This window comes from Girardinichthys multiradiatus, chromosome 12 (assembly GCF_021462225.1).
Source record: "Girardinichthys multiradiatus isolate DD_20200921_A chromosome 12, DD_fGirMul_XY1, whole genome shotgun sequence".
NCBI classification, from domain to species: domain Eukaryota; kingdom Metazoa; phylum Chordata; class Actinopteri; order Cyprinodontiformes; family Goodeidae; genus Girardinichthys; species Girardinichthys multiradiatus.
In genome coordinates, this window is record NC_061805.1 from 1893089 (window position 1) to 1919439 (window position 26351).

The 26351-nt window shown below is 39.1% G+C and overlaps 1 protein-coding gene across 2 annotated transcripts in view; it reads right to left on the reverse strand.

The window, feature by feature from the left end:
* Nucleotides 1–26351, reverse strand: part of ehmt1a (euchromatic histone-lysine N-methyltransferase 1a) — a 52704-nt gene that overhangs the window by 10014 nt on the left and 16339 nt on the right. The window contains exons 3-19 of one of the 2 annotated variants that reach the window (XM_047380416.1): nucleotides 25297–25429; nucleotides 23781–23863; nucleotides 22871–23066; nucleotides 22658–22794; nucleotides 20294–20437; nucleotides 16856–17154; nucleotides 16677–16745; nucleotides 16497–16585; nucleotides 16043–16149; nucleotides 13513–13635; nucleotides 12247–12348; nucleotides 12000–12104; nucleotides 9992–10146; nucleotides 6416–6583; nucleotides 4274–4418; nucleotides 4048–4125; nucleotides 1230–1345 (exon numbers count right to left, since the gene is read on the reverse strand). In XM_047380416.1, coding sequence (XP_047236372.1) covers nucleotides 1230–1345; nucleotides 4048–4125; nucleotides 4274–4418; nucleotides 6416–6583; nucleotides 9992–10146; nucleotides 12000–12104; nucleotides 12247–12348; nucleotides 13513–13635; nucleotides 16043–16149; nucleotides 16497–16585; nucleotides 16677–16745; nucleotides 16856–17154; nucleotides 20294–20437; nucleotides 22658–22794; nucleotides 22871–23066; nucleotides 23781–23863; nucleotides 25297–25429 — 2249 coding nt within the window. Of the gene's footprint in view, nucleotides 1–1229; nucleotides 1346–4047; nucleotides 4126–4273; nucleotides 4419–6415; nucleotides 6584–9991; nucleotides 10147–11999; nucleotides 12105–12246; nucleotides 12349–13512; nucleotides 13636–16042; nucleotides 16150–16496; nucleotides 16586–16676; nucleotides 16746–16855; nucleotides 17155–20293; nucleotides 20438–22657; nucleotides 22795–22870; nucleotides 23067–23780; nucleotides 23864–24012; nucleotides 24167–25296; nucleotides 25430–26351 lie in introns of those variants that run through there. The other variant, XM_047380417.1, reaches the window with a different exon arrangement.

Genomic DNA, 26351 nt, shown 5'->3' on the forward strand with positions numbered 1-26351 from the left:
CAAATTCTGCATGTCATTCAGAAATCAAGGTGCCAGAGTCTGGAGGAAGACTGGGGAGAAGGAAATGCCAAAATGCCAGAAGTCCAGTGTCAAGTACCCACAGTCAGTGATGGTCTGGGGTGCCGTGTCAGCTGCTGGTGTTGGTCCACTGTGTTTTATCAAGGGCAGGGTCAATGCAGCTAGCTATCAGGAGATTTTGGAGCACTTCATGCTTCCATCTGCTGAAAAGCTTTATGGAGATGAAGATTTCATTTTTCAGCACGACCTGGCACCTGCTCACAGTGCCAAAACCACTGGTAAATGGTTTACTGACCATGGTATCACTGTGCTCAATTGGCCTGCCAACTCTCCTGACCTGAACCCCATAGAGAATCTGTGGGATATTGTGAAGAGAACGTTGAGAGACTCAAGACCCAACACTCTGGATGAGCTAAAGGCCGCTATCGAAGCATCCTGGGCCTCCATAAGACCTCAGCAGTGCCACAGGCTGATTGCCTCCATGCCACGCCGCATTGAAGCAGTCATTTCTGCAAAAGGATTCCCGACCAAGTATTGAGTGCATAACTGTACATGATTATTTGAAGGTTGACGTTTTTTGTATTAAAAACACTTTTCTTTTATTGGTCGGATGAAATATGCTAATTTTGTGAGATAGGAATTTTGGGTTTTCATGAGCTGTATGCCAAAATCATCCGTATTAAGACAACAAAAGACCTGAAATATTTCAGTTAGTGTGCAATGAATCTAAAATATATGAATGTTAAATTTTCATCATGACATTATGGAAAATAATTAACTTTATCACAATATGCTAATATTTTGAGAAGGACCTGTATACACTTGTGTTGTATGGAAAAAAGTCTTCCAAAACATTAGGAAGAGAATAGTGGACGATCCTTGGAGATATTTTCCAGGTGTCTGAAGGTACTTTTGTCTAAATAAAAAGTGAATGTTTCACCCTATTTTACTGTTGCATTTACAAAAACTCCCCATAAATAACTGTGCAATAGAGAAGAGCCCTTTTTGTGCTGCCAAATTCACTTTGCCACCCCTCCGTATATGGAGGGTGAAAAGAGCAAAAACTAAATAAAATAACTAATTTAATAATTATTTAAATGTGCCATTAATTACATGCATTTTTAAAATAGACAAATAACTTATTAAATATATGAAGCACCAAGGTGGAAACAAACTACACTCAGCTGTTAGAGAATCTGGGTCCAGCCCACCTGAGTCCATTCTGTATCACACGGTTCCTACAGGTCCTCCAGCAGGAGCAGGCATGATTACACTCAAACAGCACTGGAGGCTCCCACTGACAGAAGTCCAATGGTAGCCGACCCTCCTGCAGAAACACGCAAGAAATGAATGAATGTTGACTGAAAGAAATGTGATTTAACCTGTGAATATCAGAGATGCCATAAAAAGATCCGTCACATAAATGAGCACAGATGCTCAGAGTGTTCTATACATGTTCAATGATGATATTTAACAAGTCAGCCGGAACCTTGAATTCAAAGTCAATTCAAACCGAATTCAGTTCATTTCTAATTAATGTTTTGTTGCATTTTAAATGAGCACAAAGGCAACAAGCCTTGTATCATAAACTATTTGTATTTGAATACATGGGTGTGTTGAAGCTTTTAAAAACACCATATTATTCTATATCTGCATTGATAGGTAAGCTGGTGTTCTGACCCGCATCATAAGTTGTTTAGAAAGGAAAGGTACTTTTAAAAGAAAAATCAGACACTTTTTCCTGGGTTTAAATGAATATTTCTGGGGTCTTTCTGAGCCAAATCACCCTAACAAATCCCATAAGCAAACATAATAAAACGATAGAAAAATACAGTTACAGGTTCGATAGATCAACATTTTAGGTCCAATCTAGTCCTGAGTCTAGTCATGTGGAACTGGTACCACAGTCAGTCAAATGAAGAGTTTCTTTGTCACATATTCTGGATATGGCTATGCAAATCATTGTGTTTATATTTTATTTTGGTTCCAAGCAAAAACATTTGAATTTAGCTGAAGCTTGAGCTTCTTTGTGTTGTTCATTTTTTCTTTTCTAAACCCAATATCAAAATGTCCAATTTGTTTTAGAATGGAACCTTTGTGCCGAAACAGTAACCTGCCAAGGAGACACTTCATGCAAACAACATCTTAAACCTTCTAAAGCTTCATACACATGAAGTCCCAGTTGATCCAGCAGACATGTGGACTCTCAGGCTAACGTCAGCTGCTTCCAAATAGCAGCTTCTACAGTGCCTTGCGAAAGTATTCCTCTTGAACTTTTCAACCTCTTGCCACATTTCCGGCTTCAAACATAAAGATATAAAATTCTAATTTTTTGTGAAGAATCAACAACAAGTGGGACACAATCGTGAAGTGGAATTAAATTTATTGGATGTGTCAAACTTTTTTAACAAATAAAAAACTGAAAAGTAGGGCGTGCAATATTATTCGGCCCCCTTGCGTTAATACTTTGTAGCGCCACCCTTTGCTGCATTTACAGCTGCAAGTCGCTTGGGGGATGTCTGTCAGTTTTGCACATCAAGAGACTGAAATTCTTGCCCATTCTTCCTTGCAAAACAGCTGGAGCTCAGTGAGGTTGGATGGAGAGCGTTTGTGAACAGCAGTCTTCAGCTCTTTCCACAGATTCTTGATTGAATTCAGGTCTGGACTTTGACTTGGCCATTCCAACACCTGGATACGTTTATTGGTGAACCATTTCCATTGTAGATTTGGCTTTATGTTTTGGATCATTGTCTTGTTGGAAGATAAATCTCCGTCCCAGTCTCAGGTCTCTTGCAGACTCCAACAGGTTTTCTTCCAGAATGGTCCTGTATTTGGACCCATCCATCTTCCCATCAATTTTGACCATCTTCCCTGTCTCTGCTGACGAAAACCAGGCCCAAACCATGATGCTGCCACCACCATGTTTGACAGTGGGGATGGTGTGTTCAGGGTGATGAGCTGTGTTGCTTTTACGCCAAACATATCGTTTTGCATTGTGGCCAAACAGTTTGATTTTGGTTTCATCTGACCAGAGCACCTTCTTCCACATGGTGTGTCTCCCAGGTGGCTTGTGGCAAACTTTAAATGAGACCTTTTATGGATATCTTTGAGAAATGGCTTTCTTCTTGCCACTCTTCCATAAAGGCCAGATTTGTGCAGTGTACGACTGATTGTTGTCCTATGGACAGACTCTCCCACGTCAGCTGTAGATCTCTGCAGTTCATCCAGAGTGATCATGGGCCTCTTGGCTGCATCTCTGATCAGTCTTCTCCTTGTTTGAGATTAAAGTTTAGAGGGACGGCCGGGTCTTGGTAGATTTGCAGTGGTCTGATACTCCTTCCATTTCAATATGATTGCTTGCACAGAGCTCCTTGGGATGTTTAAAGCTTGGGAAATATTTTTGTATCCAAATCCGACTTTAAACTTCTCCACAACAGTATCTCAGACCTGCCTGGTGTGTTCCTTGGTCTTCATGATGCTCTCTGCGCTTTGAACAGAACCCTGAGACTATCACAGAGCAGGTGCATTTATACGGAGACTTGATGACACACAGGAGGATCCTATTTATCATCATCAGTCATTTGGGACAACATTGGATCATTCAGAGATCCTCACTGAACTTCTGGAGTGGGTTTGTTGCACTGAAAGTAAAAGGGCTGAATAATATTCCACGCCCCACTTTTCAGTTTCTTATTTGTTAAAAAGGTTTGACACATCCAATAAATTTCATTTCACTTCACGATTGTGTCCCACTTGTTGTTGATTCTTCACAAAAAATTAGAATTTTATATCTTTATGTTTGAAGCCTGAAATGTGGCAAGAGGTTGAAAAGTTCACGGGGCCGAATACTTTCACAAGGCACTGTATAAACAGAGCTGGACTGACAGGGCTGAAGGGGAAGCTGCTGTATCTCTGTGGAATCTACACCGAAGCATGTCACACAAAGCTCATCAAAGTACACAAAGAGTAGAAATTAGAATGTTAACACTTCTAAAATGGGATTTCAGGAGTGTGTCTGTGTGGACTTACGCTGTCATACCAGCATCGCAGGCTGAGCTGACCACACCTACAGGAGCTCGATGAGCAGTCGTCTGTACAGCTACAGTGCTTTGTGACAAAATGCATTCAAACAATTCAACTATTAGCTTTAACATTTCACAATTCAGACAATAGAAAGAGGAAACATGCTGCATGCCCCATCTTCTCAAGGAGCCTGTGATAGGTTTAGACTTCACAGGTAAAGATCAAGACTTACCTGAAGATGGGTGATGTCCTTGTCTATGTTCAGTGGTGAGCTGAGACAATTGTCTGGTATATATTTAAAGTTCTCAGGACATGGTTCACTATCAACGCCATTAACACAGCTGATAGGAACTGCCTCATATCCCCGGGAAATATCCCTTAAAGAGGAAAACAAATGTTGAACCTTATTAACATCTGAAAGGTAAAATAAAACAACTAAGCAATCGGTTTCACAAAGAGCCCCTATTATTTAAAAATATATACATTAAGCTACACAGATGGCTGAGGCATATCCAGTATAAAGACACGGCCAATCGGCTAAGTGGAGACGGTCGACAATCAATAGCAATCTCATGCATGTAACCCAGCTCAGCAAAAAAAGAAGAAAGGAAGTGGAAAAGGCCAACCCGGCCATGTAAAAAGGGAGTTCTACTATTATTCTTCCAGTCTAAAGAAAAATGCTTCTAGTTTTCTGCTGTATGCACACAAACAAAAGGAACACAAAAGCTTCATCATACAGATGCACCATTCAGAGATTTTGTTTTGTTAAAGCTCTGAATTGCTGATACAGTTTCATCTTTAAGAGCTATAAATAATTAACAGATGATTATTAATTAAAGAAAATGTATCATTAACAATTATAGGGTTTAGCATGGCAGTTAGCAGCAAACACAATTAAAACAATTAATAGAGCTCTAACTGTAAACATCAGTCTGTGAAAATGTAGAACCTTACCTTAAAAATCAACATTGCTGTAACATGTCTGACTTTCTGTTCTTTGCTAAAGTCTCACCAAGAACCTCTGACGTGCCTCTGCAGAAAACAGCTCCCTTTCTAGAGGTTTCTGACACATGTGTCCTTCCTCTAATAAAACCTGACACTGAAAATAACTAATAAAGTCTTCCTCCTGCATTAACAACTTCCACACAAAAGCACTGGCACTTAGGAATGGATGGTTCACTGTTTGGAGAAACATCTAATTTTCTTGGTTTCTGACAAACCAATCACTGATTAGGGCTGGTCAGCCAAAAAATCGGCTGCTTCTGCTCAATATGGAATTTAATTCAATTAAACCCAAAAATACAGTTTTAATCCCAATGTAAAATGGAACAGGTAAAATGATAAAGAACAAAAAAACAGCTACAATCATGTAGGTGTTTTCAGTACAGAACCTTTCTATTTTAAGCTTGTTGATAGGGTGTATTTTGCTTTTTAAAGGACTTATTTTGGCTCTATCCATTTCTGAATACTGTTTAGCCCTTCTCAAATTGTATCGTAGCATGCAGTATTACTCTCTGAACAGATGGGTTTGCAAAGTTATTGTTACTTCATTTAATTTAGCTAATTTCAAAGAAGTTCTAATATAGAATACATTTACTCCTTTCAGAAGGCATACGTTCTTTTAATGATTTTAGATTATGGGACCAAGTGACATAAACAAAAAAATACTTAAGAGCTTTAAGAAGTTCATAATCTGGAAGGTATGTTACAGAACCCACTTATTGGTCTTATCAGGTGTGAGCCAGGGATGCAGCAGTTAAAGACACGAAGCACATGAGAGTAAAGCAGCTGTTTTCTTTCCAACATCTTCATGGACCACAGGCTCCCTATAGTAAACATTCAGCTCTGCTAGCTCTGCTTCTGCTCGTTCTTCCATTGTGTGCTCCTCCACCAATGCTGAACCCATTAATTATTAGAAACTGTCTACATGACCTTTTTTTTCAGGATTTAACTAGACCTGCTTGCTTCTCTTCAGCTTCTAAAGGCTACTGCTTTATCAGGGAAAGTTATGAAGATTATAAAACACCAAATGAGGCATACAAAATTTACAAAAGGTTTCATTATTAAAGTCTATTTTTTATTTTACCAGGCAGCAAATAGCAGTAAAATTGTGTCTCTGAGAATTAAAGGTTTTACAAATCAGAAACTTTTTATAGCTACAGTACCTCTAAATTATCCACTACAGCTTTGATCAGTATAAGTATTTTAAGATTTGAACTAGTGATGACTAAATGTAGGCTCCAGTAAACAATGTCACCCTCACCATTGTGCCTGCTGGCCAAGCGTGAAAATCTTCCATTAACTTCCCTGTCAGCTGCACTCTAAGGCCAGATTTTCTCAGATCTTGCTACAGCCCCTACAGAGTAGCACCTACCTGCTGAGCTGTCTCTCTCCTTGACAGTCTCTTTCTCTCCTGGCATCAGTAAGCTTCTTGTTGGTGTTGAGCGCTGTCCACACCTTTGAGCCACTCACACTGAGCTCCAGAGCGGTGTCACCTTCCTTGTTCTTCTGAGATACATCCGCCCCATGAGACAAAAACAACCTGCAGACCATATAAAACAAGTAATGTTTAATCAAGAAAACAAACTGGCAGCACTGGGGGGTTTATTAGCAATGCAAGTTGCAAAAGGTTTCCGTTTTTAACTTGCTTCCACTTTTTTTGAGGAACAAAAGTAACCTTTCCATGCCTCTGTTATGCACAAATACACACGAATAAACATTACTTAAGTCGAATGTTGGAATTCCAGCCATGGATTACAACATTTAAAGACCAGTTTGATCTTTTCTGGAATTTTCAAAATAAATCACAGTAACCTATTCCTAACTCAGCCCAGGAGCGGAAGGACTTCCCATAACATCACTGTTTGAATAAAAACCCTGCGTTCCAACAAACAGAGCTCCTCGACACAGGTCCTCAGCGGAGCTGGAAGGAGATGCTGGCAAGCAGACATACCTCTTCAACTTGGATCCAGACTGACTATGATCACATGCAACAAAGTAATGATTTGCTGTTCAAGTATCCGGCATTCATTCATTTATAAAAAATAAGACAAGCTTGACTTCGCTTTTCTTCTGACACCTCCAGAAGCAGCCTTAATCAAAGCGGATTTCCCCCATGGCCTGGAAGAGAAGGCTGGGACCGCATCGCACGTCCAGGTAGCGAGAGCTGCCGTGCCACATCGCGGCCACTCAACGTGCCTTTGTCGTACTGTTCTGCAGAACCAGCTGCCTCACCCCACAGTTACAGAGGTTAGCTGCAAGTTAACCTTTTGTTTACCCACACGTGGATGTTTCCTCAACGCCGAGGACAACTTCTCCTTAGCACGGTTCACGTATGAGGTAATGCTTGGGCAGAGATTAGTTTAAGATAAATAATATTCATTTAATCACGTTTCTGTCCACACTTATGCATTTCAACCCTTTTATTGGTGGTATTTTTAAGGTATGTGTTTGATTCTGATGACAAGCTTTTGTTAGCTCCAACCTCTAATGGCTAAGAACATGTGCTGGCCCACCTTATGAGTCAGCTGAAGATCATTTACCCAGAAAGGTTGTTTGTTTCCAATCTAGGAAGTAATATTTCCTTAAATATTATTTTACTAAACGTGATAACTAATTAAACACCTGTAGGACCCATTTATCCAAAACGTTTGGTTCTTATTCAAAATAATATTTCTTTAAATATTATTTTAATAAATAAAGGCAGCTAATTAAACACTGTTGAGAATTAGTCATCCAGAAGCTTGATTTTATTCAGCAAATCATTCTTTAAAATGTTATTTGATTGAAATTCAATGCAATTCACAAACACTTTATTAATCCCAAAGGGAAATTAAATTATGTTGTAGTTCATCATGAAGGTTTCTTCAAAGAACGTTGTAGATGCTGATGGCTGTGGGCAGGAAGGATCTCCTGTAGCGCTCCGTCTTACAGCAGATCTGAAGAAGCCTCTGACTGAAGACACTCTGTTGTTGTAGGACAGTCTCATGAAGAGGATGCTCAGGGTTCTCCATAATGTTCTTCATTTTATGAAGAATCCATCTTTCCACAATGATCTCCAGAGGTTCTAGAGGAGTCCCCAGAACAGAACCAGCCTTTTTTATCAGCTTGTTGAGCTTTTTTAAGTCCCTGGCTCTGATGCTGCTTCCCCAGCAGATGATGGCAGAAGAGATCATACTCTCCACAACAGACTTATAGAAGATATGCAACATCTTGCTGCAAACACCAAAGGACCTAAGCTTCCTCAAGAAGTACAGTCTGCTCTGTCCCTTCTTGTAGATGGCTTCACAGTTGCATCTCCACTCTAGTCTGTTGTCCAGGTGAACACCGAGGTATTTATACTCCTCCACCACCTCCACTTCTTCTCCCATGATAGAAATAGTTTTTGACTTATTCCTGTTTCTCTTAAAATCTACAATCATCTCCTTTGTTTTAGTCACGTTCAAAATGAGATGATTGTTTCCACACCATGCCACAAAGCGGTCCACCACCTTCCTGTACTCATCTTCTTGTCCATCTCTGATCCAACCCACAACTGCAGAATCATCCGAGTATTGGTATTGGTATACCTTCAGTGGTTGTTTGAAGGTATACCAATTATTGCCTAAGTTAGTTCCAAGACTAACTTAACTTTATTTCCAGATTCTTCAAGATAATCCTTGGTTCTCAAACATAAATATTGCATTGTAATGTTGCATCACTCTTTCGGTCATGGTTGTCAACTATCTTTGATTCGCTTGTACATAGACCATTAGTCTTCATTATTCTTTCATTCTGCTTGGTAGTTTAGTTGGATTATTTTAGCATAGTAAAGAGTTTGATTGAAATGTTTGACTTTGAGTTGACTTATTTTTGTTAATAAATTCTTGTATTTTAAGAAATTGTGTGAATTTATTCCATGTGTATACAGAGTTTATGCTGTTCAATAATGTTAGAGCTCGTCTCACACCTTTTTATTTTGTCCTAATACCATCGCCTTACTGGGCTGGTATTCACAGGACAACCCTTAACAGACCAAATTATTATTTAATAAAATATTAATATATTCATATTAATAATCACAACATGAATATGATTATAAAATTAGACTTCTTGGCAGATGTCAATCCTAAGAGCTTAAACAGAATTGGCAACTGGGCTTCTTGTCTTGTTTCTTGAAAATATTTAACAAATCATCCAAATAGCTTCTTCAGGTCTGGAGCAATTATGGCAGCAAAATGTTAATTTTATGACAATTTTAATCATAAAAATGAAACCAATATTAAGCTGAAACTCTTATGTTCTAACAGACTAGATCCTGATTAAAACACTGATGATGATGGTTCTTTTAACCAGGGTCAGATATTTTGTATCACTGTCTTGGATGTCTTGTCGACAGGACACTTTGACCCTGCTTCCATCTCCTACTGCCTCTTGCTTCTCTGAGGATTTCTTTAACTAAAGATTGTTTGATGTCACAAATTTCTTCATCAGTGACTTCAAATACCTACCATTTGTCCTTTCTGTGTACCTTGTATACATTCCTCCAATGAGTGATGAGTGATTCTGAGATTGTCTTGAGGGATTTAGCATACAGCCTGAGTTGCAGCTCACCAGTATCATCCTCTACAAATAGATCTGCATTGACTCAACAAACAATAATTTAATACAGAAAGCCTTGTTACGTTTAAACCATGGGACTATTTCATATTTTATGCAATGTTTGGCAATTCTAGATGTGGTAATAACAAAAAAACTTAAGATGCCTGTATTTCCTTAATTGTGTAATTTATTTGGAGACACTACAATTCCAGACGTGGGCCGTTCCTGTCCATAAGAACGTCATTACTCTTTAATTACTGATCCTTTCACACCAATTAGGAACTTGTGGTCTTTTGGGTTTCTGTCTGATCTGAGATGGATAAATGTCTGGAGAATCCAGCAGATCTTTGACTGCAGACTACACACTCACATGACACACTGTAGGTGGTTCTCTCTGGCAGCGATATGAAGCGGTGTGTCCCCGTGAATGCTGATGGCGTTCAGGTCGCATCCAGCCTCCAACAGGGCCTGAGCGATGTCATCACACCCCGACAGAGCTGCCCAGTGCAGACAGACATTTTCTTCCTGCACAAAGCCCAAGGCAGAGGTCAACATAGTAATGATCAGAAATATATGACTTTTATTAATGTATACACCAGAACGAACTCTGCAAACAAACGGTCTCAGTCAAGCAAACTAGTTTTTTAATAATTACATGGGTCCCACAGTGCTAAGGGTCTTCTTCCGAAAAATGTCTGGGAAAGGTTTCCATTTCTTTGTCTTTGTTGCTGCTAACAGATGCAATGTAACTCAATGCTGCAGTTTGTCTTCAAACTGTCAGGCCACACAGAGAGCCAACAATTTATCCACAGCGGTAAATATTTCTAAAATAAAGTCACTTTAAATATATCTGATCTGAGATGAAGTTACCTGACATCATTTGCTCATATACATGGATATTTGTCACATCATAGCAGCATCTGTTTGATCATCCCTAATGTAGTATAAATAAAAGATGAGCATAAAAATGGAACAGAGACAGAAAGCTTCCTACCACTGTTAGGTAAACAGGACAGCTGATGGTTGGAGTCACGAGAACTTGCGGTCTGTCTTGCATAAGATAATTCATAACATTTTTATTACAGTTTACATATTGGCTCCAAACAACCACACAAACACTGACAAAAAATTTAAAACAGTATTATTGTACTTTTCTGGTCTGATTATGTTTTCTATACTTTTATTTCATTACGATACCATTGCAGCAAATTGTGTAAACACTGATTAGGATTCACCCTCATTTTCCGGACTCTCTTCTGTCTTTACTGTAACACGATATGCCCACCAGTCTCCATGAGCTCTGGCATCTTAGTCACTACACAAATACTCCTGCTGTGGGCATTAAGACACCTTGGAGTAAATTAACTGGCCAAATATATTATAGCTATGCGTAACAAGAATGTATGACATGTTACATCCTACTGAACATTGCATCCAAGCAGACATGATTGGGATTAGATAGATAATTAATATTCGTTCATTCATTTATTCATCTTCTATACCTCTTATTCCATAGAGGGTTACGGGGCAGTCTACGGGCGAGAGGTAGGGTCCACCCTGGAAAGGTTGCCAATCCATCGTAGGCCAACACAGAGATATACAGGACAAACAACATGCACACACTCATTCACACCTAAGGGCAATTTAGAGAGACCAATTAACCTAACAGCCATGTTTTTGGACTGTGGGAGGAAGCTGGAGTACCCAGAGAGAACCCACGCATGCACAGGGAGAACATGTAAACTCCATGTTGAAAAGACCCTGGCCGGGAGTAGAACCCAGGACCTTCTTGCTACAGGGCAACAGTGCTAGCAACTGTGCCACATGCAGCCCAGATAATTCATAATTTAATAATAGTAATTTAAACTTTATTGATCTCACAATGGAGAATTTGTCCTCTGCATTTAACCCATTCTTTAGAGAGCAATGGGCTGCCATTGTGTGGCGCCTGGGGAGCATTCAGCCTTTTCCTTCATTGTCCATGAAAATTAAGCATTCGATTGGAGAAAGCAATGTATTCTTGTTTTGTAAATGTCATTTATATTATCTTTGATCCATAATTTTAAAAATAGAAAGAAAATTGAGGTCCAATATTAGGTTAAATTGTTTTTTTCAAAGGATCATTTAGACAAATTTTATTCAGCACGAGGGAAAGTGAAGATCGCTCTTTGGGTTGTAAAGGTCGCTGACCCCTGGCATTAGGAGCCAGATTATTATTAGGAGCAGTACGTGCATCATTTTCTGACATCAATAATTGCGTATTGCACAATATTTAATACGATGTATTATGTACAGAACACCTGTGCACCTACAGTATGTCTGCAACAGCTAAACATGGATCCACTGTCAGGCCTGTGGTGTGTGTGGTCCACACTTACCTTGTCTCTGATGTTAACATCAGCCCCTTTCTTCAGAAACAGATGAACCAGCTCTTTGTGCTTGTGTTCAATGGCCCAGGTGATGGGAGTCCACCCCCCATTATCCTGATCAGACAGTAAAGCCAGTAAACTCATTTTCACACACATGGGTTTTGTATTTATAGGAAACTGTTGGGGGTTGACTGATTTCAGGTGTAACAGCAGGTGATCCCAGCAGTTAGTACAGGAAGGCTATAGGCATGTTTACCTGACAGTTGATGTATTTGGATGCCTTGTTGAGCAGATGATGGACAACATCATAATGTCCCAGTTTAGCAGCCAGATGCAGACAGGTAAAACCCATGATATCCTGGGATGACATTATGATTCACATTGAACAAAATAACAAGGACACTAACTAGCACAATCTGTCAGATATTCTGCTGTATTTCTTTCTGGCCTTCCTTAGTTAAAACTGTGTTACAGCAGCAGATCAGAGAGGGCCTTCTGAACTGTACGAATCCGTTAGAAAATGTTTGCTGTCTAATTCTTTCCTCCTTCAAAGATAAGTTCATTGGCGCTAAATATAATTAGGTTTATTTAACGTTTTCAGTTTTCCTCTGCAGACGTGGAACACTGAAGGTGTGTTGTGACCTTATGACACCTGAAAGTAGGGCTGCAACTAATTATTATTTTGCTAATCGATTAATCTGTGGGTTATTTTTTTTGATTAACTGATAAATAATCAGATATTAAAGGGTACTTAATTGGAGATTTTTTTTTACAGAATTTGAACCAGGTGAAGCTAAAGCTATGCCACTTCAGGAGTTCTGGATAGAGCATATTTAAAGACAAAGAAGGTTTTTGTGCAAAATGTAGATATTTTTTGTGCAATTTTGGCCTAATTACTGCTGTGAGTGGGTTGGTCTTAGAGCAAATGGTATTTTTTTTGAGTCTGTATACACCAGTTAACAATTATCCGATTACTAAATTAGTTGATGATTATTTCAATAATTGATTATTCATGATTAATCAGATTAATTCTTTCTACCTGACAGTGTCAGTTATAAAGAAAATCGGTATCAGCCCAAATCGGAATCGGCAGGTGAGGTTTTTTAAAGATCAGTTATCTGTGATTGTCCAGAAAACTGCAATCTGTGCACCCCTACTACTGACTCTTCATTTAAGTTCACCTTCTATTTTATGAATCCGATGTGATTTTACAAATGTTCTGTTTACACACATTCACTCGGAAATCCGTCCATGTTGGTCCCTTTCCATGAAAATATATGTGGATATGCGCAATCAGAGCCTGGTAGTTTAGTCCAAATTGCGTCTAATGAGCGATTGGATTTCAGTGCTACATTTGAGCTACTGTTAATATACTCACACGTTCAGAAGCTCTAAAAGATCAAATTCACATGAATTCAGAAAACGATGGACAAGTAATGGATGTAGACAGCAGAGATCAGAATAAACAATGCATGAGTTTAATGGGTGGCAGCTGGCAGTAAGTTAGTGCTTGATGTCCCACCTTGTGACCAACTGTAGCTCCGGCTCTGACCAGGTACTTCACTGTGTCCAGATGGTTGTTTTCGCAGGCTGCAATCAGCGGTGTTCTGTGCTCCTCATCAAACATGTCCAGGTTGGCTCCAGCCTTTACACACATATGGACACAAAACCATCAACATCGTCTCACACAGAAACGCAGCAGCTCGGGGTTCTCAGTCCTGAACAATATGGGCTCAAGACAGTTTCATTTGACACATTTTTATATTGTGGAAGCTTCCCTGTTTCCTGCTTCTTAGTTGAGGAGGACACTATGATCTGTGAGAAGTTTTAAAAACCCCACAAAATATGATTCTCAACATTGGCAATATATTTAGGCATGGGCCAGAAACAAGATCTCATGGTATAATAAACATGAGTGAAAAAAACAGTTTCATGGTAGCACTGAAATAATAATAACAATAAAAGGATTTAAAACAAACATTTAGAATATAATGTAATAACACATATTTGAACTGGAAAAGCAATAATTATTCCCACTGCTGCTGAAGTATGATAACATTGAATATAATGATAATAATACCTTAGATGTTTGATACACAGCCATAAGGAGGGTGAGAGAACACAGGTGAGTCAACTAGAGTCTTCCTTGCAAGCAGGTGAGATGTGTGACCAGTGTTACACTACATTCTCTGACCATCAGGAAATGGGATTTCAAAAGGTGTGGTGGACTGAAATACATATCCTGGGAATCTGACCAAACAATAACTTAAAACAAATGAGAAAAACGTTGTCTTTATGATCCAGTAGAAGTAGAACATTTAATTATATTCAACATGAGAACCGTTATGTATGGAGAGCCGTTTCACTATAATTAAATAAATAAATAAATACTGCTATTGATAAATTATTAATAAATATTCCACGAAATAAATAAATATCCCCATGAAATAAAACAAAATAATTATGTTAAAAGACATTTTAATCTTGTTTTATTTAATTCATTTCAAGATTTATTTAATTTACTTAAAGATTTGTCTTTGGACTGTGGGAGGAAGCCGGAGTACCCGGTGGGAACCCACGCATACACGGGCAGAACATGCAAACTCCATGCAGAAAGACCCCCGGCCAGGAATCGAACCCAGGACCTTGCTGCAAGGCAACAGTGCTACCAACTGCGCCACCGTGCAGCCCCGTGTTAGGTTAATTGGTAACTCTAAATTTCCCTCAGGTGTATGAATGAGTGTGTGCGTGGTTGTTTGTGTGTTGCCCTGTGATGGACTGGCGACCTGTCCAGGGTTTATCCCGCCTCTCGCCCAGAGACTGCTGGAGATAGGCACCAGCTCCCCGTGACCCACTATGGAATAAGCGGTAGAAAATGACTGACTGACTGACTTAAAGATTTATTTATGATGCAGTTTTATTGTGTGACACTTTTATTTTGTAAAGCTATTTTATGTATTTCAGTGACTTTTATTTTTTAACCCCGTTTTTCATTTTAAGCTCTTATAATTTAATGTTCTTATATCCAAATGAGGGGGCGGAGTTTTATCTGTGGGGCGGCGCTGGGACAGCAGGGCCAAGCTCGATTCGTGGCTGTGGCCGCCAGAAGACAGCAAGCCGGAGGGAGCCTGGCTCCCCTGGTGTCAGACCGGCCATAAAAGCCTGTCACGGCGCTGTTAATTAAATAAATCTTGAAATTAATTTAAAAAATAAGATGAAAATTTATTTTAACATAATTATTTTGTTTTATTTCATGGAATATTTATTAATATTTTATCAATAGGAGTATTTATTTAATTTTGAATGAAACAGCTCTCCATAGTTATGTGACTGTCCTGTCACTCTACTGTAAACATCTTCATAATTAGCATGACATGGATTTACCCCTTTGTAACACTACAGTCACGTGTCAGAATATATGAACGGCTATTCTTTGGTCCCACTTCTCATGTTTTTAATAGGCTGGAGGACTAAGAATGTCACAAAAAAGTTTTATTCAAGCATAAATTTGTTGTCTTTTAGTTACATCTATGCCCAAAATGTAGGTTTAAAGTCATCTTTTAATATTAACAACATGTTGCTTCTGGCTGGATGTAATATTAATGTGATGTAAGCAGGACTAGCGACCTCTTAAGACTTCACATAATTCATCAAAATACCAGTGGAAACATGAAATGAGCTGAGTTTGGTTGCAGTAATAACTCGAAATCTGCCAGAGATATAAATCATTTTGGGCTTAACTGTACAGTATGGTTACATTTTCAGACATAGGTTTAAGAATTTAAATATGTCGGAAGAGTAACATGTGGATCAAAAGAATTTGACAAATAGTCGGCTTAAGTATGAATGGATTCTAAAGTCCCTCCTTTTGTCCTCAACTTAAGCCAAAGGTCATTTTTAAACCTTCAGTTTAACTGACCATAAATCCTGCGTCTGGCTTTCCAACCATGAAACCATAAGGTTTCAGACCTGAAAGCAGGTTGTTTTTGATAGAAAACATTCATTTTGTTCCTCTGGATATTCTTCAGTTTGGTGCTGTATTGTTGCCTTACCTGGACCAGCATGTGGCAGATCTCCTGATGACCCTCAGCAGCTGCTGCATGAAGTGCGGTGCGTTTGTTGTGTCCCTCCATCAAAAAGTTGGGGTCCTTCCCATCAACTGCAGAAACCAATTTTTAGGCTTACAGGGACGTTTTAAAGCACTTTCTGCCATTTAAAGTACATAATAACCACTTTCTCAAAGTAACACCGCAGATTTGTACAGACATCCTGCTCCTAACTTCTGGGACAAGTGTGACTTTGGAACTCGATGTTTTGTAATTCCACCGGTTCATGAATCATCCAGAATATGTTGAACCAAGCAGAAATTATAATAAAGTTCAGCAAACTAACGCAGCCAAATTAAATGTTCATGTTAAAAAGAAGAGTCCCGCTCCTACATCCCAATATTCCTAAAGATTAGGGAAACTTTCAGTACCAAGGAGACCGTCTGAGAATCTGTTTTACCGAGAAGCTGAATGACCATCTGGAGGTCTCCTTGCTTTGCAGATACGTATAGCTGCCTGGTGGGGCCTTTCACTTTCTTCCGTTTCATGCTAAAAAAAAGAAAAAATGTCTCGATCATCATTTATGTGACAGTGGAAGCTGTAGGTTCTTCTTCTTTTAAGCATTTCTTTACAAACTTACTTCTCATCATCCAGTGACATGAGGATGGTCTCCAGAGACTTTTTAGGATGTACATCTTCTCCCTTTAACCTTGAAAATAAAAAAAACAAAGGTTACCATTGGTTCTGTGTTGTAACAGAGTGGAATAGACCTTTAAAGGGCTGATTCTGTCCATCTTCTACATATAAGGAAAGACTTACCTTGTCTGGCTCTCATCCCTACTTCTGTGTGGCTGGCTGCTCTTCTTTGCCTTCAGTATCTGAGGGACAGCGGGTGTAGTTAGGCCCGAAGGCAGAGTGGCGACAACAGGAAGTAAAGGTCCAGGATTTGATCTGGGTACTAAGGGTGACAGATCAGGATTTGAAAGCGTGACCTCCATCGCCCCACTGGCATCCTCCCCACAGTGGGGGCAAAATCTGCGATCGTTCAGTATGGAGGCACAGTCACGATGAAAGCGGTGGGAAATATTACCATATGGCCTGCACTCCATGAAGGAACCCTGAGAAATGAGCGAGAAACCATGGAAATAAGGTCAGGTTTTACTTTCCAAAACGTTCAGGTGTTCAGATTTACTTGGCATTTTAATTTTGTCTCAGGGGACATCTTAGGCTTTCCATCATCTCCTAATCCTCGTCTTGCCATGGTTGATTAGGTCAACTTTAAATAACATGTCTGAAGAGAATATGATCTTATTGTCCAACAGCAGAGGCTGGGATGGCAGGAAGCGATTCCACCAGGTTATCTAGTGTGCAGCTTAGTGATCATGTGATCATTTCTCATTTCGAATTGTTGTTATAACAATTAACTCTAAATCGTGCTGTTTGTTAAGCCCAAAAACTACAAGTATGGTTGGTTTTGTTACTTTGTTGTTTCCATGAGAGCATTAAAAATATAATTAAATACTATAATTATACACTGTTTGGTAATGAAATTGCACTACTTAATATATGACTGAAATGTAGTCTATTCAATAACTGGTAACTTGTTGGTTTTATTCTGTTTCATTTTGTGTTTAGGGACAGTAATTTGTGTTTGTATTGCTCTGACTGCAGAGATGTGCAGTACCATCTATACAATATATCACCAAAAAAAGACTGCAATGGATTTTTTAATACCGTTCATCACTGTCATTGTTATCAAGGTAAATACCCCAAAATATCATGCTAGACCTTTTAAGTCCATACGGTCCATCCCTAGTGACCGGCCAGTCAGAAGCAGTGAATGCCACCAGGTTGCACTGACACCAACACTTCCGTTGTGGATGCACTTACTGAGTGAAGGAGGCTAAATAGTAGCTTAACATGAAACTATCCTCTGATACACATGGAGACATGTCTCTAGTGCATTTAGACAGCGAGAGTGAGAAATACTTTCAGTAAATAACAGGACGGCTGGACAAACTACAGCATAGTCGCTCAGTTTCATCATTTTCAGGGTTCAACCTGTGTCTGGTATAGAACAAGCTATATGTGGAAATGTTTGGGTCCTTTTAGAAAAGTGAGGTCTACATTCTCAAGGACAGCTGGTTTTGCAATGCTAGCCAAGCTAACAGTCCTAATGTCTAATTTAAGACGCTATAGTTAAAAAATGTAACTATTTTGTTGTAAAACCCTGTTTTATAGTGACTGCTCTATTTCACTGTCGACTCCAACATAAATAATTAACAACCAATCACAGCAGAAATGCTAACCGATATTATGTTATAGTTCTTAACGAAAAATCACTATTAGCAGGTAAAAGATTTACAAAAACCAGAAATCCTAGCCACAAAAATCTGATGGGTGCATCTCTAGTTCTTACAAAGGTCCCACAGCTGTATGGACTCCTTCTGCTTCTCCCGTTGACATAAAACACCTCCACCATCTTAAAATAACAGCTAGAAATATCATGGAAATATGTTTGGACCCTGATAGTAGGCAGAGCTCTAACCACCTGTATAGATCTCTGAAAATAAAGAAAGCAACAGCAGACAGATTGTCCCGGCATTCAGGAAGCCAAAGGAACCAGTAACGGATCGGATCAATGCTGTCCCGTTTGCATCAGCTGCTTTTTACACATCACAAAACCATGGAGACAAGCCATGTTAGCCAGATCCCATCAGTACAGGAAGGACTCTCTGTTTCAGAGCTCAGATAGAGACGTTTCAAATAACTTTGAAATCATTTATATACATACAGTATATGTATAGGATAAATATTAGCAGCAGGTTTGAGGTACAAACTGCATATTGACTCGGGTTTGTTACATAGCATCATCATTTCATGCATAGAGGAACTAGACTGAGAACACACTGGCTACATAAGATCGGTACAGACAAGACAAACCTTTACAAAAACCAGGGATCTTACAGGTTTTTTTTAGGAGGACCAAAGCTGATAGTTTGGAAAGTTTATAAAAATGTGATATATATTATAGTTTTTGTTCTTAAGGTTAATTGGTCTTCATTTCTCTGACAAAGGTCAGAGGAAAGTACCCTATACTTTGGCCTCTGATTAATTATCATGGCCTCTACTACTTACCATGAAAGTGTTTGTTACAGATTTCTTGTTTTTGCTTTTTCACACATTTAAATGTTTAAGATCCTCAAATATATTTTATTATCAGACAAAGATAACCTGAGTAAAATGAAAAGCAGTTTTTAAATGATGGTTTTATTTATCAAAAAGGCTATCCAAACTAAAATGTGAAAAAGTTAATTTCCTCTAAACCTAATAACTGCTTATTCCACCCTTGGTGACATCAACTGTAATCTGTGATACCTGGAAATCAGTCTTGTACATCACTGTGAAGGAATTTTGACCCAGAACTGACTTAATGTAGCCACACTGGAGAGTTTCAGAGCATGAATTTCCTGTTTAAGGTTAAGCCAAAGCTTGTTAATCACACAGAAGTCTGGACTTTGACTAGACCTCTCGAAATTCTCCATCTTTTTGTTTTTAAAGGTGGACTTGCTGGAGTGTTTTGAATCACTGTCCTGTTGCGTAACACAAGCTTAAGGTCACAAACTGACAGCCAGACATTCTCCTTTGTTCTGCTAGAGAGCAGAATTCAGAGTTCAATGAACTACAGAAAGTCGTCCAGGTCCTGAAGCAGAAAGCAGCCCCTGATTCGTGATTTCACAAGGTGGGATTTTATATGCTCAAGACTGTAAGGGGGAAAATACTATACCCTGGCAGTGTCTCTGCCAGTAAAAGAAGGCTCTAATCTGTCACAGTATTTTTTTCCTTTTAACAGAGAACTAACACACATTTTTATCAAATAAAAAAGTTTAAACTAAAGCTAGTCAAAAACAGTGTGATACAGGCAAAGTAGTTGTAAAGAAGAGTAGGCCGAAACTCCTCCAACATAGAACTACTTACAGTTATTGGCTGTTAAAGGATGCTGAATCATGGGTTATAGGTGTTTTTCACAAAATTCATTTTGATTTTATTTTTGTTTAATAAATCACAAGTGTGGAATCTAATGTGACTTTTTGCACATAGATTCTAATCATTTTCAACCTAATAAAGACCAGATCAGAATAAAAATGTCAGAATATGTAAAACCCTAAAATTTTAAACCACATTTATTTTCATTTTTCCTCAACTGTTCAGACTATAGTTTTAATGACAAAAATCCAGTGCTCCGTTTGTTCTTACCACCCTGCAGAATAATCCACAGCCAGGGCAGCACTGATGCTTGACCATGCCGGCTCGGTGATCCTCGCACAAAACCAGCAGATGGACTGTGTTTGAGGGCCGCATTAATTCTGGCTTCATCACGGGCCTCTGGCAACGACTCAGCTGGGAAGAAACCATCCAGATAATAACAGCTGTTACCATCACATCTGCAAGATTACAAATAACAGGTCTCCAACACCACAGAGTCAACGAGAATGGCACCTGGTCACCTTCAGCAAGACATAAACTTTACATAGAGGGATGACTCCCTACAACTTGTTTCCTATTACTGGGAATTCATCTAGGAAATCATGAGACCATAAAAGGCGATGTATGGACTGTTCAAAGTATTTAGAAAATCTACAGTTTCTGGCATGTGGTATTTTTGTAAAGAAACTGGAGATGTATTCAATTCAATTCAGTTTATTTATATAGAGCCAATTCACAACACGTCGTCTCAGGTTCATACATTCCAATTAATCGTAACCATTGAACAGTTCAGTCAGATTCAGTTATTTATTCAAATTGGACAAAAAGTTTTTCTATCTAAGGAAACCCAGCAGATTGCATCCAGTCAGTGACTTGCAGCATTCTCTCCTCCTGGATGAACATGTAGAGACAGTGGACAGTCACTGGTGTTGACTTTGCAGCAATCCCTCATACTGAGCATGCATGTAGCGACAGTGGAGAGGAAAAACTCCCTTTTAACAGGAAGAAACCTCCAGCAGAACCAGAACCAGGCTCAGTGTGAGCGGCCATCTGCCACGACCGACTCGGGGTTAGAGAGAACAGAGCAGAGACACAAAGAGAACAAAGAAGCACTGATCCAGCAGTACTTTTTATGGGAAGGAAAAGTAAATGTTAATGGATGTAGCTCCTTTAGTCGTTTCACCTAGAAAGAAAGAACAGATAAACTCTGATCCAGTTTTCAAGGTTAGAGTCTGAAAGAGAGAACATAGAGTTAGTCACAGTAGAAGCTCAGTCAGTAACTATGTCTAGGAGAGAGAAAGGGTTAAACACTAAAAAGACAGGGCTATGTAGATCATCTGTAGAGGGTGAACATTAAGTTGTTGCCAGCAGAAGCTCGGATGATTCCGCTCTCCAGAAAGGTGTCACAGGTAGACACAGAGCCAGGCCAGGTGTAGCTTCTAGGAAGAGAAAAGAACAAAGTTAAAAGCTGAAATAACAGCAAATAATGCAAAATTGGCGAGTAGTATGAGAATGTACCAGAGAGAATGAATGTGGTCATTATGTCCTCCAGCAGCCTAAGCCTATAGCAGCATAACTACACAGATAGCTCAGGATAACCTAAGCCACTCTAACTATAAGCTTTATCAAAAATAAAAGTTTTAAGCCTAGCCTTAAAAGTAGACAGGGTGTCTGCCTCACGGACTAAAACTGGGAGCTGGTTCCACAGGAGAGGAGCCTGATAACTAAAGGATCTGCCTCCCATTCTACTTCTAGAGACTCTAGGAACCACCAGTAAACCTGCAGTCTGAGAACAAAGTGCTCTGTTAGGAACATATGGAACAATCAGATCTCTGATGTATGATGGAGCTAGATCATTAAGGGCTTTATATGTGAGGAGGAGAATTTTAAATTCTATTCTGTATTTAACAGGGAGCCAATGAAGGGAAGCTAAAATAGGAGAAATATGATCTATCTTTTTAATTTTCATCAGAACTCTTGCTGCAGCATTTTGGATCAGCTGAAGATGGTAAAGAATTATAGTAGTCCAGCCTTGAAGTAACAGATGTGACACCACTGCATGTGGTGTCACTGAACTAATAGTCCAAGGTAATCCACAGAGTTTACTTTGCTGTTTGAGAATACTAATGGCAACACAAAGATGTTTACATACATCAATTCTGTATATATGAGACAAATATTCTTCACTCATCTAGATTTTACTCCATTAACACCCCTCCCCCCCCCCCCAGCGTCTTCATTTGACTGAATTGTATTTAAATAAATGATATCAACGTAAAGAGAGCTTGGGGTCACTCACACAGTGATGCCACTCAGATGGGCGGTCACCTGCAGCAGATTTGTTCAGATGTAGGCCTAATGCAAATAAAGCCCTTCATAGCAGTACACCCAGATACAATTTCTCTGGGGCAGCTGTAAATCAGTGAGGAACATTTAGAGCATAAAAACATGTCATCAGAGCACATTTATTAAGTGGCAAATGGAACATATATTTACAGATAAAGTGTTTCTAAAAATGACCAATGGTACAATTATCTGAACCTCAAAAACATCTTTATTTAAACTGTAATAGGTTCCCCCAAACCGCCCATGTTGTCAGGTGCATACCAAAGATTTCATTTACAGTATTTTTACCATTCCATCTGAGCTCTCCATGGCCATGCAGGACTGATTGTGTATAGAAAAGCTCCCTCCGTTGTTCGGAGTCTCCATGCGACAACAACACAGCGGCAGCTCCTCTGACAGGTCTGTTTCCTTCTCCTCAGCCTCTCCTGCAACACGGTACAACATTATCAGGTCACTAAAGTTCAGGGCATGCGACTAATTCAACAAATGTATTCTTTTTACCTGAAAGAGAAGGAGAGAGAAGCTCTTCCTGAGCTTTCAGGTCTAGACAGTCCAAAGCCACCTCTGTGTATTCAACATGCCGGTCTTCTAAAGACATTTTCCCCTTCACCTTAGCTGTCTCTACTCCAGCGTTTAGCGTCTCTGGCTCAGTTACTGCAGGATGATTCTTCTTCAAGCCTGCTTTTGGCTTTTCTCTCTGTGGAAAAATAGAAACAAGAATTTTAGTTAAATGTCTTGTCTGACCTCCACCCAAAACAACTGTATTCAGTAAAACTTGGTGCAGTAACAGAACACATACGGAAATATAAAGATCTGCGTCAAGATTATATCAATGCAGAAGCAACCCCACAGATATTTAAGTTTATTTTGTTGTATTTAAATGAAAGATCACTTGATTAACCATCCACCATTTATGATAAAGTATCATAACCATAAATAATGAAAAAATGTTGATAGTTACTATCTTTACAGAGGCTAATTATCAGTCTGGTTTACAAGAGGACAGATTTGTTTCTCTGGGTTACAGTCAGCGGAGAGTTAAAGGCAACACACAGCAGCATCAGACACAGATCAAAAACATTCACCCAAATTAGTTTCTATATTGCAACCCACACAGGCCCCGCCCCGTCTGTTCAGTCATCCATGCTTTAAGGCATGGCAGCCTGCAGTTCTGTTTGGACCCGTTCTATTCAGAAGTGGCAACGCTTCAGATCAAACTACCCAAACCTGGGGTCCAGTACTCTCACCTGTCTCAGCGCATTCAGCACAGTGTGTTAAAGGCAGCAATTAGGGAATGTTAACTGACGAGGCGACAGCGGTGCTGCTGATGTGTATACAGAATATAAAGTATATATACAGGTATATACAGTATACCTCAGGGTATACAGAAATGAATAATAAATGGACCTGCCTTCTCCGGTTGTTTAACAGTCTTCACCTTCTTTTTTGGGACCAGACTGTATGTTCCCATTTTCCTCTTCTTCTTCTTCCCAACTGGAACACATATAAAGTCAGGCATCATGATTTGTGTAAAAGCAAAAAACCATTAGATTGTAGATACATTGTGTATTATTTTATTTAACTAAGATGAGATAAAATAAAATGAAGCTCAGTATTACATATGACTGGTTTGGAGCTCTTACCAATGCTGTTCATTATGACTGAAGTAGTAAGAATTAAATAAAAGTCCTCCCTGCTCTTTCCTCACTTATGTCCAGTTGTAATCGGAAATCTATAATCAGTCCATCACAGAAAATAAACTATTTAAATAAATCCTTAAAAGTCCAAATTAAAAATGATGAGTGGATGTAAACCTCTGACCAGAGCTCATTGGAAACGGTCCGCACCAAGTTCACCTTTAAATAATGAATTATCCACACCTGTTTTTAATCTCTGATGGTGCTGATTTTACTTGGGCCAATTAAGATCTCTGTGCCAGAACTATTATTAACTGAATACTAAATATTTTTTTATTACTTCAGGTAAATCGAGCTGTGTACATTAGATTCTACAAATAATTTTTACCACAGACCAGAAGTTTTAAATATTTAATAATTCTAACCAAATAGAATGACACATCTACATTTTATTGCTCCTCATCATTAGAACACAGACCAAATCCTGTTTTCAAAATGTTAAATAAATTGTAGCAGAGTCCATTGTGTTAATAGTTATCCCTTTTACTTGTAAATTATTCCTTCTACTTGTAAACCTAATCACAGTTTAATGCTCTTAAATCTTTTTTTAGATGGTTCTTTATGTTTAAACTTCCCCAAAACCTGTTATGTCCATTCTAAAATACTAAAATTCACTAGAAATGATGGCATATACTGCATTTCTACTGATGTCAGGCTGGGAGGAAAAAACAGAAACTGGACAGATGGACAGAGAGAAGAGAGAGCAGGGAGGAAGGACATAATAAAAGAAGAAAGACAAAGAAAGAATGATCATAGGTAGAAAGAATCAAAGACACCAGAAAGGAAGAGAGGAAGTGAGGTAGGGTACAAGGAACAACAGAAAGAAAGAAAGTCAGAATGAAGGACACGAAGGAGGGAGAAAGAACACACACAACATTAGATACATTTGACAATAGATAGGGAATAAAGTCCAGAAACTGATATTTTTCCTGACCCTTAACTTTTTTCTCAAACTTATTAAGAACTAAAAGTAGTGAAATCAAATTCAACACGTTGATAGACTGGGTGTAATACTGTATTTATATAAGTCTCCTCATTGGACACAATGCGTCCCACAGTTAAGTGGTCTGACTGGGTTTAATTGGTAGGAGCAAAACAATCAGCAGTTCATATTTATCCATATCTTTGCAACAGCTCAGCTACCTAAAACGATACTCTGCATCAATGGTCTGAGATCAATAAAAGCTTCCCTGCATCTCACAAAGTTTGCAGACAAAAGGCTCAACTAACCCATCTGAGCTTTGACCAAGGTGGACACATTCCTCCCTTTGCCTGTGTGGTTTGGCGGAGGCTCTGAGGTGGATGGTGGTTGAGATGTCATGGTGTCCTTTGGAGTAGACCTTGGTGCGTTTTTTCCAGCAGTCTTTGGAGTGAAAAAATGACAGGCATGCTTTTTCAATAAATGAATGAGAGAAAGAAGGCAAGAACAAACGGGCTTCTAAAATGCATTTATTAAGCTCAGCATGTGTGGACATTTTCTTTACTAACACAGCTCTGCCTGCCAAACAGCAGTTACTGTGTCCTACAGTTGTCACCGGTCCTGTTCATAACTTTGATCCTGCAGTTTTAATATCTGCCTCAAGAGAAAACTTTTTAGTAATAAAACTACTTGTGCTTTTACCTCTTAACCTTAGATTTGAGAAACACTTTAGCCTATTTAACATGTTCAAGTGAAGTTTGTTACAAGCCAGATCACATGATGGGATGAGCAAACAAAGACTTCCTACAAAGATTTCCTACCTTTACAACTTTCAAGGAGGTTCTTGTTTCCCCTCTATCAATATTCCCGTTTAATAATTAAGCATGCAACTGAACAGCTCTGGGTGTTTGAGTAAATAAACTGTAGGTCTTGCTCCCCCAGCAGCGCACAGCATTCCTATGACAGATATTTACAGGTGGATACTTTTCGAAACATCACAGTAACATAAGTTTAGCAGTGAATGGGATGAAGTTACAGATAATTATTAGTTCAACATTTAACCTGCCTTGCTCCCCCAACCAAATGAAACAGAAACTGTTTTTGGACCTTTCTGGTTTTTAAACCATGCAGGAAACTTTCTTTGGTGCCATCGGTGATAACTGTGGTTATAGTGGGAGAAAGCTAAGGCCAGAATACAAAGACAATCACTGAAAACATTTAGATTGTCGAGACACTGAGAACCAATCTACAGTTCAACATGTACTCCACCTCATCATCTTCACTGAGTCACAAGGATCATTCCTAAACCTCCTGATTCTTCTGCTTTAGGCTGCAAGCCCAGATTCTGTGACTGCAGGGACCAATA